This window comes from Physcomitrium patens, chromosome 1, assembly GCF_059467195.1.
Source record: "Physcomitrium patens ecotype Gransden chromosome 1, ASM5946719v1, whole genome shotgun sequence".
NCBI lineage: Eukaryota > Viridiplantae > Streptophyta > Bryopsida > Funariales > Funariaceae > Physcomitrium > Physcomitrium patens.
This window is the reverse complement of record NC_143410.1, coordinates 25012561-25028675: the sequence shown is the minus strand read 5'-3', so window position 1 is coordinate 25028675 and position 16115 is coordinate 25012561. Positions and strand designations below refer to the sequence as shown.

The following is a 16115-nucleotide window of genomic DNA, read 5'->3' as shown; positions in this document are numbered from 1 at the left end:
ATTATGGCACAAGGATTAAGAAATAAAGGTTAACTAAAGGTTAATTTGAGTGATTGAAAGAAAAATAGTGGTTGGATTGTTGATGGTAGTAGTATTATTAAATACATACAATTCAAAATTTCATTTAACTTTAATGTTAACTTTAATGTTAGATAGTATAAATTAAATATAGCATTTTTAATTTATACAATTTTGTATATTTATTTTTTAACACAAAAAATGATTTATTAGATGCATTTTGCAAATAGTTTGTTGTACTTTTACCACTTCATTTATGTATTTTGCTATCCATGATTTGTTCCATCTCTTGAGCAAAGGTAGTTTCATGTTTTGGATGTTTTGCCACTTTTTTTTTCTTTTTTTTCTTTTCTTTTTTTTACGAATTTTCAACAAATTTGTCCATATTCAATTAAACCTTTCTAAACCAGGTTTTAAGTACAGAGTTTATTCCATACTTCAATTTCGAAAAAATAATTATTTTTCATAATTCAAATAATCTATAGATAAATTTCTTTTAATAAACACCATATCTTACTAAAATATTTGAAATTAGAGGGCAAAATGGCTTGCTTCCAAATAAAGGATTTTTGAGGATTCTATTTCCAAGAATTTAATATCAATTTACATATGAAAGAAAGATAGTCCAATTTCAAATACTATGGGCTTAATGAAAATTTCAATATTTAGAGAGAATAGATTCTAGTTTTTAGAGGTGATATAAAGCACATTAGATATTAGTATTAAGACTTACTTTTTCCTTTTAAGTGTCAACCACTACACCTTTGTACCATATAAGCCATATAAACAAAGCTTCTTTAGAAGAATGGAGGTTGAGCCAAAAATTACTTCAATTAAATAAGAAATCTTGATCTAATAGTGAATTCCATTTACTTATAACTAAATTGGTATTTGAGGGAGTGCTTTAAAGTAACTTTTTATCAATTTTGGTAGATATATATCATGAGTTTTTTCTAATAACTAATATATTAACTAGATTATAGAATACTCTTTTTCTTACTAAATTTGTTTTTGGAATAATTCTAACAATGAATAAAAAAAAAAACTTGTTACTTAATTCTTATTGTCTATTAACCTATGGTTGTCTTATTTGAAAGAAAGTTTTTTTTTAAAAAATAAAAATAGAGAATTTTAGATTAAATAATATTTATTTATTTATTTAATATGTTGAGATAAGATTTTTGCTACTTGGTCAATCTTCAATTTATATAAGCTAATTCAATCATTGAATTTTGATAGAAAATTATCAATGAAAAATAACTATTTTTAAGAACTAAAAAAATAAACATGGAAGAAGTTCTTGGTAGAACTATAACAAAATAAAATTTGATTTATGGATATTGTTTCTTTTGCAATAAGAAGAGTGGTAGGCTCTTTAAAAAGATTTTTGATATGATGAAGATTGTATGAATGCATATTTATAGCTTCATGGAATTATAAATAAATATTAATTAAAAAATATTATAGATTCTACCATCAAAATCATTCCAAATTGTATAAAATGAAGTTAAATTAAGTCAAAAGAACATATTGATTTCTATCCTCATTTTTCTAATTTTTTTTCTAAGTAATCAATCTAATATTCCATTTAAGACAAGTAATTAGACATAATCATGTAATGAAGTTCTATAAGCAATTACTTTAGTAATAATCATTCTAAATTTGAAAAACTATTGATTGTTTGTTTGATCAAGTAAAATGATTCTTACCACTTATATGGACAAAAGTGCTTTAGTGGCTTCTTTTGAATCAATCATACCAAAACCACCATCTTTACAATATAACATACATGAATATTGGCATTAATTATTAAGAGAATAAGAAGAGTTAGATAGAAGTAAAAGTAACTAAATTTGATAATATATTGTAAAGAAGCTATTTAAAAGCTTTGTAAATGTAGATTTGACTTTGTAAGTGTTTGTAAGTAATTGGTAGGTTGAAAACTTGGCCAAAAAGTTAGACACATGTTATACATGTTGACCACTATTTTATAAATTAACCACATATTATACATATTGGCTACTTATAGTATAAATCAGCCATGTAACTTAAATGTAGAAAACTTGCTTTACAAGTTAGACATGTATTCCATAAGTTAGACATGTGTTAGATGATCTATAGAACATTACTATGCAATATTTTATTTAGATAGTATGTAAGGAGGTAGAAGTGTGGTCTTCTTTACTCTTCTTAATGCTTTTCTTGTGTTCTTGACTTAGTTCAAGAATGTTTTATTTCTTTGTATTTGGCAATAGCTATTAAAGTTTCTATCTTATATTTTTAAGTATCACAAGAGTGTATTGTTTCTTTAGAGTTTTGTTACGATTTATGTCTTTGACATACAACTCTTGCATTAAATCAACCATTCTTCTTTGAATCAAAGTAAAGAGATTGTATTGTCCTACAAGAAAGTTTTGACCAACAACTTAGTTTTTGAGATGGCCTTGACAAATTTGGCTTATATGGCTAAAAAAATATATAAAAATGAAGGTAAAATGTTATTATGTATAATAGCTCTATATGCCATATTTATTTTGGTAGGACATCAATATTTCAATTTAAGTGTCATTCTAATGATCAAAGGTTGATAAACATCATACATATTTTTCTAAATGACAAAAATAATAGCTAATAGTTTATCAATATTTTTATGAAACTTGTAAGCTTATCCAAATTGATTAATTCAAGCTAATTTTTTAGATTTTTTAAATAAAAAATAAAGAAATAATTTAGCATAATTAATTTTAAGACATAAAGTAACTATATATTATTTAATTATTTTTAGAAAGTAGCAAAATAATTCTTCTTTGCTTCAAATGATAATATTGACATAATTTTCATATTGGCAAAGAACTTGCTAATTAGAGCTCTAAAGAATATAAACATTTTGAAGTTGGTGATTTTTAATTATATTTTTAATAATAATATTGAATATTTGTGTAATTAACATAAAGAAGTATGGCTCTAATAGACATCATTGTTTTATACCTCTTTCTATTAGAAATTATTTTACAAAAACATTATAAATACTAACTACACCTTAGAGGCTTATTTTAATCATATGACAAAAAGAAGTATTAAAACCAATTTTTTTTAAACTTCAAATATAAAGTTAATATTTTTAGTTTTTTTTATAGGCTTTAAAAAAATATTTTATAAAAGTAGAAGAGATTTTTTTAGTTTTATAAATAACTAGCATATTTTCTAGAAAAAATCTTAAATTAAAAAATGTAGTTTGGACTAATAAATTACTTCCATAAGTACTAGTTAGAACCTATGTTAGTTGGCTTTAGCATAAATTTTATAACAAGTATTGAGTAAGGTAATGGATCTCTAATTGCCCAATATAATTTTATCATCACTTTTGTGTAGGAAAGTAATATGACCTTTGACACTGTTATATAGAAACTAGCTACTATCTAAAGTTTGGTTTATTATTGAGATTATATTATTTTCAATGATGTGCCAAAAAATTTGGAAAAATGTCATCAACTTTTGGACTTAGTACTTCGTTTTTAGCCATTTTCACAGTAATTTTTTAATTTCATACAAACTAAATGACCAAGATAAATCAATATTTATTCTCTCTATAACTTTGCATAGAATATTATTAAAAAAGATATTAGTAGTTACTACAAATTCCAAGCATCTCTATTCTAATTTATAAAGATCAAAGTAAAAATTGAAATAAATATTTTTGAGATCTTAGAGGTCTTTTTATAGCTCACCTTAAGAATTGTTGAGTTTTGTAATAAAAGGTTTAAAATGACAAATTTTGACAATTACATAGAATTCTTTGTCAATGCTAACATCTATTTGTTTCTATTTAATACAAGCACAAATTAACTTCTCTTTGTCTTGCCAATCTTCAAAGTTCTTTTATGACATCATATACACAAAAGAGCATATTCTTTACAAAATGATTTGTAAAGATGTATTAAAATTTTCATATTGCAGAAAGAAAAAAAGATCTTTATATTTGTATTGAGTCCAAATTTTGTTAATTGATTGAAAAATCTAAAGATCGTTTAAATAAAATAAAATAAAATAAATATGAATTTTGTTGATCTAAATTTTAGATTTTTGGAGTTAAAACGAAAATTCAATAATTGAGTGATATGATAGAAAGCAATCATCTCTTCTACAACATCTTGAATTTGATCAATCTATTCTAAAATAGAACTAATACAGAATCTATCTAACTTAGCAGAAACATATATTTTGTTTGTTTGTTTGTTTTTGTTTTTTTTTGTTTTTTTTTTTTGCTGTATCAGGAATAACTTAAGAGATTACCATGTTTGAAAGTTTCTACAAGAAGAAAGTAAGATATGGAAAAGGCCTCGCTGTTTTAGTTACCTATTTCCACACTCTTACTGAAGAGCATATCTGTTGTATGTTTCCTCTACATTTAGTGCGTGATTTTTCTGTTCAAGCCTTCCAATAGGCATCGTCAAATTTTTGTATCTATTTAATTGTATTTCTGATCAAGATACATGCCACATCTCATGTTGAGATTTGTTCCGATCAGTCATGCATGCTGTTGTTTATTTGATGCAGCTGAAGGGATATGAGGTTGGTTTCAATTAGTACATGACAGTCATATTTACCTGTATTGGCAAATTGTTCGTACTGCGCAGAACAACTCTCCCATAACTTATGCCTATATTACAATGAGTCTATGTGTTGCAGTGTTGTGGTTTGCGGCGATGAGTTTGCAAAAAAGGATGTAGGTCCAGCAGTATAGACAGACGTATCAAGTGGTCTGGCCTTGAACATGAATATCATATCACAATCAAAGCCCAAAAAAATTCTGTGTATTTATACAAACGAATTTTGAAACTGAAGAATAGTCTTACAACCCGAGCATGAAGAGATTCAAAGCCCACATACAAACAATTACGCCTCCATTTCTCTGCCAAGCTACGAAAGAATTGCTAAGAATGAATGTGTCAGAAAAGAATGCAAGCACCAATTGCTTCGGTGAATGGAATGATGAGACTACACAATACATTGCCGGTAGGCTCAGACTAGTAGGGTACTCCGGGAATGAGCATCTTCGCTAAATGCTTGATACTGAATGGCGTTATGTACCTAGAGCCATCGAAGAAGAGCTTGAACAATCGCTTGTTGCCCATTTCGGTGAATTGCATATCATTCCAGTACAAGGACTTACTGGGGCTCCTGCACACTTTGTGCCCGGGGGTGCCGCAGGCCACTTCGGCACCATATTTGCCAGCTCCACAGCATGCGTTCTTCACATCAGTTAGTCCTGCAGTCAATTACCCATGGTTAGCGGGGTCAGTATTGCAATATAGAGTAGAACGCTGCACTGATGAAACGTTCAGCTCGGCAGCTATGGTATGATAGGTTGCAAGGTTACCGTGCGATGCAGGAGACTTAATAATGGACAAGCCAGCGCCGTAGACGTCGGCAAAGACGAGCTGAAGACTGGCGTGTTCCATGCCCAGCTCATTGTCGGCATTGAGCACGTTCACCATATGCAAAAGCTGCCTGTTGAGCTGCCTTATTGCCGCATCCATGGATGCGCACAACCTGCGACCGTCGCTGGATTGAAATTTGGAGGCCAGGAGTACAACTTGTGGGGATTTGTGAAGCGGTCCCACGCCGAACACCACCACCTTGCGAGCGCCTTGCAGGTACAGCCTCTGGCACCCGATCACCCCAAATCCCAATCAGTGGTATACTCAAAGGATGCCAGTTGAATATCATTTAACTCACTCAGTAGCCGTTCGGAAGGGTCCACTGCCAAATAGTTTTAGGGAAAAAGTGCGACAGACTCACTTCGATCATCCTTTGATACTCGAATGCGAGGCCGTCTATGAACTTGGAAACGGTACCAGCAGTTGTGGCGTAGGCGGGCTTGGTGAAGTAGGCCAAGATGTCGGCACTGCCAAAGTTGACGTGGTAAATGGCACCACTGAGGCTAAGCATAGCCTCATCTGCTCCGAACTGGAAAATCACATCTGCGGCGTAGGTCTCGTAGGCAATGACTTGATTCTCGAATGAAATGGCATTACCCGCACCCTGTTGAGTGAAGAGGTACACCCTAATCGTTCAGCTATGAGTACTAGGTTACAGATCATAATACTGAATAAGCTGTCTACTACAAAACTGGGCATTGCGAATGGGGGAGGGCAATGGATGACTTACCATTGCAACGCTGGAGGTTCGGAATATGCCGGCACCTCCAGAGGCGTAGTTAATAGATGTTTTCTTCTGTAGATCGGTAGGGCTGGATAGTGAAGGTACTGCTAGTGACAATTTAAAAGGAACGGCTGCAATACAATGAAAAATAATTTAATAGATATTTCGAACCAGATCATTTGACGAAGAATAGATCCAATCTAGTATGCGACAATGCAGCTAGCTAAGCAGTTCCTGCAGCCTACAAGCGAAAGAGACTCGCTTTCTGCTGTTCAGCAACTGAGCTCTGAATCTTGAACTCCAAAGCCCACATTGCGCAATTTGAAACGAAATTCAGAATTAAGTTAAGCATTCGAGACCTGGCCCAAGGATTTCTACCAGGTTTCTTTGAGGTGAGGCCTTACCCTGCAAGTCGGAGAAGATTCTTCCGTCGCTGAAGCGACCAGTCGGAATGCCCTTGAAGTAGGTTATTCCATAAGGCTTGAAATTGGCTTTCGGAACATTACTGGCGATGAAGTTGTTGTTGCCGCCGTCCACGAACGTGTCCCCCAAGACGAAATACGCGGGCACTGGAAATCCTGAAGTTGTGTTCGCAGCGTTCACAGACACAGCCAAGGTGCACGACAAGAGCACCGCGGCAATCAGCACTGCTGCCATCTTCCCCATCGCACAATCTCCCCAAACTTCCAATAAGTATACCCCAATGGAACACCTGATTAACTTCTCCAAGAAGAATAGAACCGGCAACCTGCCCACATTCGCCAGTGCACGATCCAGGCACCCGCTTCTCCCCTACCAGCGGCAAAATAATTTCTGTGACTTGAAAACGAGGTCCGTGGGGGCAATCCGTCACTGCCTAATCGGGTCCACTGAAGCAACCGCTGTTTCCCAGCAATTGCCTCTGGAACCTTTGGTATGAAGGCTTGGCGGCTAGTATACACACTACAGAGCTCGAAACCAGTCCTCGCAGTTCCCCATTCCAAGCGTATGCAAGAACAAATCCATGCCTGGTCCGGCATCTAAAAAATCCCAGAAACCCGTACCACCCAGTGGACGGTATGGAGCAGGTGATCGCATGAGGTGAGGTGCGGAACCACGCTGTCTTGTGCTGGACCGCATTCAAGACACAGTTTGCTTCTTCGGCAACCGAATTGAGCATGAGGGGCCAAGGGTGGCGTCGCCTCTAGGTGGGGTCCATGCTAATAATGGATATCCAGGCTAACAGTCCAATTCTCGAGTTCACTTCAGCGAGCGTGGGCTACAGTCCACGAGGTGCTGTTGCTGCTGCTGCTGCCATAACAGGATAAATTGCGACGAGGAGCGGTGTCCCTTTGCGGGCGTCGCGGGGAGTAGGTGGTGAAGTGAGCCTCACGTCCACATTTCGGTGTTCCCGCGGTCGTGAGGCTTCGTCGTCCCCGTATCGTCAACGATCGATTCTTCGTCCCCCGTTCGTCGTATCCTTTTCGTCGTCCCTGCATCATCGTCGCTAACATTCCTCAGGTGGGAACGGGGCTCCCTCCTGCAGTGGATGAACGTTTGGATGGATGTTAGTTCCCTCCCAACCACCAAGTCATTAAACAAGTAAAACTTCTAGAGTATGCTTCTTCCTTGTGATCGTTAGATAATTTGTTTATTTATTTGGATAGAAAACTTTTTCGGTTTGGTGATAGTTAGCTGTTACATTTTGCTTCTAAGACTTACTCTTGTTGTATATATATATATATATGTATATATGTGCATGCGTGTTTGTTATCTTTGTTTGCTAATTGAGCTGGAAATGGGTGTTGATAATGAAGCGTTGGTGGATACAAATAGCGATAGATGTTCGTCCAATTTTAAACTTTTTTCCTTCTTTCTTCTTTCCTTGTTTTTTGGGGCTAAAGTCTCTATTTAAAAAGGGTGTTGAAGTTTGAATGTTGTTTGAGATGTGCTTTGGAGTTGTTGAAACCAATGGACAGTTGTTGTTATCATAAATATTTGAGTTGCTTTTGCTTGTTGGATATTATTGTGTTGTTGCATGCTTGTTAAATTATATTCACTGACTTTCCAATTTCATTATGTGTACTACCAAACCAAAAAATCAATTTTTTAGTGAGATTTACGTGTTGTTAGGCTTTGATGTCATTTATAATCTCATTGTCTCAAATTTTATTCTCAAATAATACGTTGTTATAATGTATTCATTTGTGATAATATATACACAGACATATCATTTTGAAAATCCAACAATAGGTTATTTAAAGATTTTTTGTTTGATTTTTTCATAATAAAGATAGATGATCTTGTTTAAAAGTGGAGTGCTTCTTGTGAATCAAATGAGCGAAAAATAAATAAAAATAAAAATTTAAGGATAAATGCTATATATACTGTTTTGTTTACCTACGCATGCAATATAATTTAACCTTTCAAGAATTGAATATGGACATAATCACCTATTAAGATCCAACCATGCATCATATTTTCCCACAAATAACTTAAGGTGGTCTAGTTAAGTATTTACAAATAAATAATTATTCTTGTGGGAGCATGTTTATCAAAACTTCCAATAATACATCCAGAATTTGATTTTGCTAAATTTTAAAATAAATACAAATACTTTGGAATTTCCACTCTCTTCAGACTTTCCTTTTCCTTTTTATTTTTTTTGTGATAAGCCATAATTTCCACATGACATTCAAACTGTACAGAACAAGAAAAATATTCGTGTATATATATATATATATATTCCGTATTTTGTTATATATGTAATATTTTAGAATATTTTGTCATTTAACACCACTTTTAGGAATTGCATTACTTCTAAGACTTCACATATTGCACTTAAAAAATGTTCATTCTCTTAACATGAAGTAAAGGTATTTTCTAACATCTATTCGTGTCTGTTCTGTTTTAGAAAGATAATTAAGATAAGGAACATACAATTTAGTTTTTAATGCTGGTTGCAGAAATAAATTTTTAATAAAGAAAATGACACCACACACCTTCAAACAAGCTTTGTGTCTTTGTGTCTTTGTATCTTTGTACCTTGTACCTATTATTTTAAACCTTGTTATCACACTAGATTTGTAATTTTTGGAAGAACACTTTACAAGTAAAACCAGTAAAACCATTGCAAATGTGGTGAAAAAGTTCGTAGTAATTCAAACTTGAAATATTGCAGTTGGATTACTTCGAGGTCAAAGTTGGATACATAGTTATGCATAATATATATACATATATACTTTCTCAAATTGAATGAATAACGTTTCAACTCGTTAAATTCAGACAAAATAAAATAACCCTGGTCCCAAAAATCCCCATATTTTATTGAATGGGAGAACAATAAATTGTGACTTTGTGGAGAATGTACAAGAATCTACTTTGTTGAGAATGTAGTTATCTTATGTTTACAGTCGTTATTAATAAACATGACGCACGTTGTGCAATGCGAACAACCACGACACCATCGCTTCCTGAAGGGAACGCTCGAGTACTTCCGAGAACGCGCTCCCCCACCCTTGCGCAGCCTCCACGCAATTCAAAGTCTTACTTGCACTAACCAGTGGGCCCCTTCTTTTCGCCACCTTCGCGGTGCAGGGATCGAATCCGCACAGAGACATGGTGCTGGAGTTACTGGAAGTCCAAGATTCAACTCAATGAGAGTTGAATAGGGTTCTGGATTTGAGATTCCACGGAGGGTTTTGGTTCTTCCATAGCACAACTTGCAGGATTTTGTACTGGTCAGAGTCCACACCCAGCTCACAGAAAGTGGTGGATACTCTAGTTCGGGTTCTTGGTGACACGAAATATGCTGTCCATCTTGGCGGTTTCAGATGGGAAAGTATCTCAATTTTCAATCTTTTTACCAATGATGATATTCTGAGTTTTCGTTGAGATTTTTTGACTCGGTATTCGTCGTTTTGCAACTGGTGTGTCCTGTCAATAAATTTAACCCTCGGTAGACAATCAAACTGCAGCCAGTTACAAACACAATCTCAATGGCGGCAGAATGAGGTAGAACAATTCAGCCCAATACACCCAAAAAAACAACAAATAACCTCTAAAACAAATTATGTCATTGAAAGCAGAGGGAGAGAAATCGACCACAATGGTTCGTCGTTCACAAATCCCAAAGATATGACTCGGGATTCGTCGTTTTACACCCACTGGTCCTTTCACAGGGCATGACCAAGGTTCGTTGTGGTTGTCTCATGGGTGCTGGTATTTTCCTTGTCTTCTGGGCCAACCCGGATTTTTCTTGATTTTCTGTATTCGGCGCTTGCGGACTGAGTTGGATCAATCCTGCAGAGAAGTATCGCTTTGCTGTTGTGAAGAGTATCATCCATGGTTCTCTTTCACTCACTCTCTCTCTCTCTCTTGCATGCTTTTTAATCTGGTTAGAGTGGTTCTTGAATTACAATATACTTGTCGGAACAATACATGCAAAGTGCTTCGTGAATGGAATGTGCCTCAAGAATGTTATTAATATGTCAATTCTGTGCGGATATAGTGTGTATATTCTGTGCGGATGTAGTGATATTCTAGGGGCCTTTAAAATGTGGACGGATTGTGCTGCATGTTGCGTACACGTCGCTCGGAGAATACACTACCTGCCTTGGGATGCTGGAGAAGTAGCTCCTGAACTCGTGATTTGAGAGTTTATGCAATGGTTGGGATTTTCTACAGTAAATTTGTGGCAACAATGGTTGTTCAAAGGATATGGCAGCGGCATAACCACAGTATTGCAAAGTGGATTTTAACCAATGTGACTCACGCGTCGTCATTGGGGTTTGTCGATCAAAACACGGAATTTAATGCAGGAGCGCAGAAGTCCTATGTGTGGAAAAAAGTAGAAAAAGGTGTAGGTCACGAATACGACTTTTAATTTACTGTGCCAAAACTAAATTCGACGAATTCATTTGTTATTTTCTGCCACATCCATTCATAATCCTCCAGTTGTAGAGTAGTCGCACGAATTGGTCAGTCAGAATACTATTGGCAGATATGGAACGAATAGTCATCGTTTGTATTGCAGCATTACTCATAACACTATTGGCTTGTCCGGTGTTTATTGGTTGTCGTTCTTGCTCGTAAACTGTTTCTCAGTTGATATCCCGTTTCGCGGACTCGGGCTCTATATCATTTTAAGAAGATCCTGCAGCAGTTTCGCTCAAGCTGAGCGGCAGCTGCCTTCTTTTGCGCTGAAGATCTGTCAGAGCACCCTCATGCATGACCTGTCAACTGAGACAGCACCGCTAGCGCACCTCCATGAAAATGTTCAAGTGCCACAAAAAATATCTTAAATTCTGCGCATCTGTACCAAAATGATAGAGAAGGACGAGAATATCCGAGTTGTCTTACAGGACCAGTGACTCTGATCTTGATAGGATAAGGTCATAGTACTCAAGTCACTTGCTACAGGAATCCCCACTAATCAAGAAACCATTTTCTGGAGAAAGGCGTGGAAGGATCTAGTTCCCTTCAAAATACGTCAAGCTCCTGTAAGAATTATGCTGAGTGACAAGGTTATCAAATTATCAGAGACCTTCTAGCGAAAGTCCATTTTCGGCGATTAACTTCTTTCTACTCAGATACGGTGAGGCATTGAGAGGGATTCGAATGGCAGTCAATTATGAGGAGGAGATTGGCAGCATTTGAGTGCCTTCTGAAACCAGATTCAGCTCCCTTCAAAGAGTGTAACTCAGTTTGTGGAGATGGTAGCCGCTGGTGTTTCCAAACCGCCGAGTAAAAAAGCTCTTTGCTTTCAATAAGTCCAGTGGGAAGACAAGGATGCTGTCATCTCTACATTGTCCAGCATTTCCTGCGCTCTTTCATAAATCGGCAGATCCTGGAGTTTATTCGTAGAACGTGCTAGCTGCTGAGAGTTCGTCTATCTCTGATTCTGTTTGATTCTTGCACCTTGAAATATTCTAAGATCAACGAAGCAATGCTTATGTTCGAGCCAACAGGCTTCCAGAAGGGACTCCTTGACCTTGTCATAGGATGATATCACTAGAAAACTCTGGGTGGATCTACGCCAACTGCGAACTTGGCATGGCGTTTAAGGATTCACCGCCAGTGGTTCAGAGGTGCTGTTTAGAATCTCAGTTTCCATGCGATTTTGAACATCATCAATCACTGTACCACATTCGAGAATCTTGTACGATTTCTCCAATTGCAACACAAGATAACTCCGCGTATACTGAGAGAGCTTGGTGTAATTTCCTTGCTCTAATCACGTTCTCAGTCGGCGTCTGTCGGCTCCGGTTGACGGTAGCAATTCAAGGGCAACCAAACCGTGCTCAGTAATAATCTCTGCGGAGGTATATGATGTAAATCATCATGAAACATTCGTGAATTTTCTATCTTGGTTGTTTTTTGGCTTGCATGTCAGACATACCATTATTTCATCAATGTCTGATACGCAGTTGTTAATTGAACTGGTCCAGAAAAGTATGTTTAAGACTAATATACAATTATACCGCGAACTGTTACAACTGCAATTATATATATTAAGGAAAAATCTTGTCGGCGTCTGCTTTAGTGGGCAAGTTGCAACAAATTAAACGTTTGTGTTCTTCAATTTAGAGAGAACTTTTAAGCCTTAGCAATTCACCATTAAAGAAATCTACCAGTTTGTCTGTTACGCACGCCGACATCTTCGTTGAGCATCTCACAAGAACACAAACACAGATAGACAGCAAGAGTTTGGCTGCATTCATTTACTGCAGCATCTCATTTTATTCATTTAATGCACACAGCATCGTTTTCAATTGGGGATCTCTCCATGAAGACAAACTGCGCTAAGTTAGAACAAATGGTTACGTCTAGTTGGAACAGAAAAGTTCGAAACCAGAAGCGCGAATCAACTCCTAAAACAAACAACAATGAACAGACACAATGACAGTAGGCCACCAAATCAACTTTGGCCGCAAACTTGCCTCAATCTTGTGGGCTACAGTAAGCGCAGCCGCAACAAATTTGTTCAAAATAGTAACAACCTGACGCAACTGCACTTCATAAAATATTGCTGCTACAGGTGCATTAACCAACCACATCTGCAATATCCACTGCTTGAGGAGGTTTGAAAACCATGCTCGCCGCAGCTACGGCCCCCCGTGACACCTCAAACAGGTCCATGTTTGTGGCAAACTGTCACCTAGCAGCGAGTACCACGCCGGCAACTAAGAGGACCGGCGCCTCTTACCATCCTGGTTACCATCGTTGCTGGCCGAGCAGAGCAGCTTGCAGTCTTAGAATAGCTCTGATAGGACCATTTCATCGGCACACTAGTAAAGTAGGCACCAGAAATAAACCTGTCACCCTCTGATCTCCAGTTCCAGTTCTTAGGGCCTCCGAAATTGTTTCCACCGTCGTTGATACGCTTCGTCACTTGTTTGGAGCCCTTATAGGCGTTGAATATGTTGCCCTGAGAGAGAATCGTAGGCCCTTCGCTTCCAGCTATGGCATAAATTCCCCATCCAGAAGTGTAATCGTTGTTCACAACATGGACGTTTCCGAATCGCACTCTCGGCATCCTCTGTATCAGTCCAGGACCGAAGGTATTGTAAGCCACTGTCACATACATGTTTCGATCCTCCCAGTGCTCCTTGTTGGCTCCAAGGAGCATCACTTTGTCGTGCTGAGTGAAGTAATTGTTCGTGATGGACACGCCAGAGGAGCCTCTGATCACGTCGATCAGACCGTCAGCAGCTCTGGCAAGGTAGCAGTGGTCGATCCAGATATTCTTTGAGGAGAAGATGGAGATAGCATCACCGTCGGTTCTGCCACGGCTGCCCACATGACTGGTAGAGCTCATAATCCTTGCAGGTCCTGTTGGTTTGATGTCATGGATAGCAATTCCGTGCACTATGATGTTGCTTACCCGCTGCATCGTCAAACCAGCACCTCCTGCAATGCGGACTGTCACACCACGGCCGTCGATAGTTTTGTAGCTGGTGATTAGCAGCTCATTTTTCAGGTGAATAGTCATGCTGTACGCGAAGGTGATCCAGAGGGGCCCAGGTCGGGTGACAGCGTAACGGAGGGTTCCCCTAGCAGGATTTGCGGGGTTGTCATCGCGAGAAGAGGTGACGACGTAAATCCTGCCATTCTTGCCACCGATGGCACTTCTTCCGAACCCAATTGCGCAGCTAGCAAGGCGCTGGCGGTACGATGCCCAGTTTGGATCACACCTCCAACAATCGTCGACGGGGTTTCCCGTTGAGCATGCCCCTCTGGAGCTGAAAGATGCGGCACCAAAATCCTCCCTGGAATCTCTGATAGGAACAGGAAACACAAAATCAGAGACGTTCTAAATTCACAATGTTCTCACTGATTCCTGAAAAAACAAAACCACATGAAAATCCCAAATTCGATTCAGGGACGAGCATTGAGCCTAGTAGGTGTTGGCAACTTACTGTGATGAAGAGTTGTCATCGTTCTCGATCATATCAAACCCATCAGAGTCCGCCGAAGTGGTGTTCCCAACACCATCCCCGAAGTCATTATCAGAGACCAGTGTATCATCGGTGCTTTCACCAGAGTTAGTCTCCTCTCTGGAGACGTTCAGTTGCGCATCTGACTCCAAATCACTGGTATCATAACTTGTAGAATCAGATGCCTGGCTCTCAGGCTCAGGAGCAGCAGCAATCTCATCGTCACCCCCAAAGGTAGAGTCTTCAGCAGCGAAAGCAGGTTCGTCGTCGAACGCGTTACTCTGATTCGGCTCGGTAGCGGCGAAGGAAGTATCAGGCAGCACCTGGAACTCTTCCTGTGAGAGCACACGCCCTAACGGCGCGCAGACCAGGATCAACACCACCAGGGAGACTGTCAACCTTGCCATCGTCATCTGGGCGACGAGGTGAGAGCAGCAAACTGCGCACAACAGCAGACGCAGCGTATCTAGGCAGAGACCTGAGTACTGCAACTAATGTGTTTGTACATCCTTGAGTGGGGAAGTTGAGTACTGGACGTGTAATGCTCAACTTGGAGCACAGAAGATATACTAGTCCCGAGCGCGATGTCAGCTGCAGGGCGGGGGCGTCGGAGTCCCTGGATGTGCTTGGAGCGGCATCATGATTTTCGTAACAGGCCTCCTATTCCTCCCCCAGGAATCGGACCCTGCAGGTGTGATTGCTTTCATAAGGCAGCAGCAGCGTCGGAGCAGAATCCGCTACTGGGGAAAAGCCACCCTCCCCCACTGATCAAGCCCTCTAGAATCCCAACATACCTGCTATTTAAAGCCTGGTTTAGTGCACTACTGAGGTGTGGATCAGACGGAAGATTCACCTGCTGGGTTCCTGCATGTTTTGTCCCTCTCATGTAGGTTTGCTTGCATGCAATTTAACTGTCATTTGCTCGTCAGTGATTCGTGGTTTCCTTCAAGGCTTGTGAATGGGGCGCACGTTTTCTTTATTATTTTGATGGAGGATTGCAAGGTTGTAAAATGAATTACGTGAATAGTATTGTGCAGATCACTTGGTTTAGTCAGGACTCAACCAGTATGAGAAAAGTGGTTTATTATTACCATTTGTATTGTTCATTAAATTTGTGAACTGCACTTGCTCTCGAGGTAATTTTTTAAAATATATTTTATACATCTTCCGTTTCGATTTAATCAAAGTTGTAAGTTTCATGGATATATACTTATATATATATATATATATATATATATACATATACATAAAAGTGTGTGTATTGCGATATTCAATCACATTAAATAACAACAACCAACAATTAAATACTGGATTGTAACATGGATAGTTATTATTACTATCAATATTACTTTTGATCTTTTAAAACACCCATCTGAGTTATTAGTGATTTTAAAACCACGAAACACAACAAAGCGAGACCAAAAATTAGTAACACGTTGATAGAGGCTTGTATCATGCTTACATTAAGCTTAAAAAAATAAAACAGTATCTCCCTCACAAAATATTTACATGAAC

The 16115-nt window shown here is 38.0% G+C and overlaps 2 protein-coding genes across 2 annotated transcripts; both read right to left on the bottom strand.

Annotated features, from left to right (window-relative positions):
- Positions 1-4804: 4804 nt before the first annotated feature.
- On the bottom strand, positions 4805-7322 carry LOC112277241 (GDSL esterase/lipase At1g29660). The gene is made up of 5 exons (XM_024509384.3): positions 6588-7322; positions 6190-6314; positions 5821-6063; positions 5399-5684; positions 4805-5287 (listed from the first exon to the last, which is right to left on the bottom strand). Exons 1-5 carry the CDS (start codon positions 6847-6849, stop codon positions 5046-5048), a joined length of 1158 nt encoding a protein of 385 aa, XP_024365152.1. The 5' UTR covers positions 6850-7322; the 3' UTR covers positions 4805-5045.
- Positions 7323-12858: 5536 nt separating this feature from the next.
- Positions 12859-15149, bottom strand: LOC112278970 (pectate lyase). Its single transcript, XM_024512947.3, has 2 exons — positions 14583-15149; positions 12859-14441 (listed from the first exon to the last, which is right to left on the bottom strand). Exons 1-2 carry the CDS (start codon positions 15011-15013, stop codon positions 13322-13324), a joined length of 1551 nt encoding a protein of 516 aa, XP_024368715.1. The 5' UTR covers positions 15014-15149; the 3' UTR covers positions 12859-13321.
- Between the last annotated feature and the right edge of the window lie 966 nt (positions 15150-16115).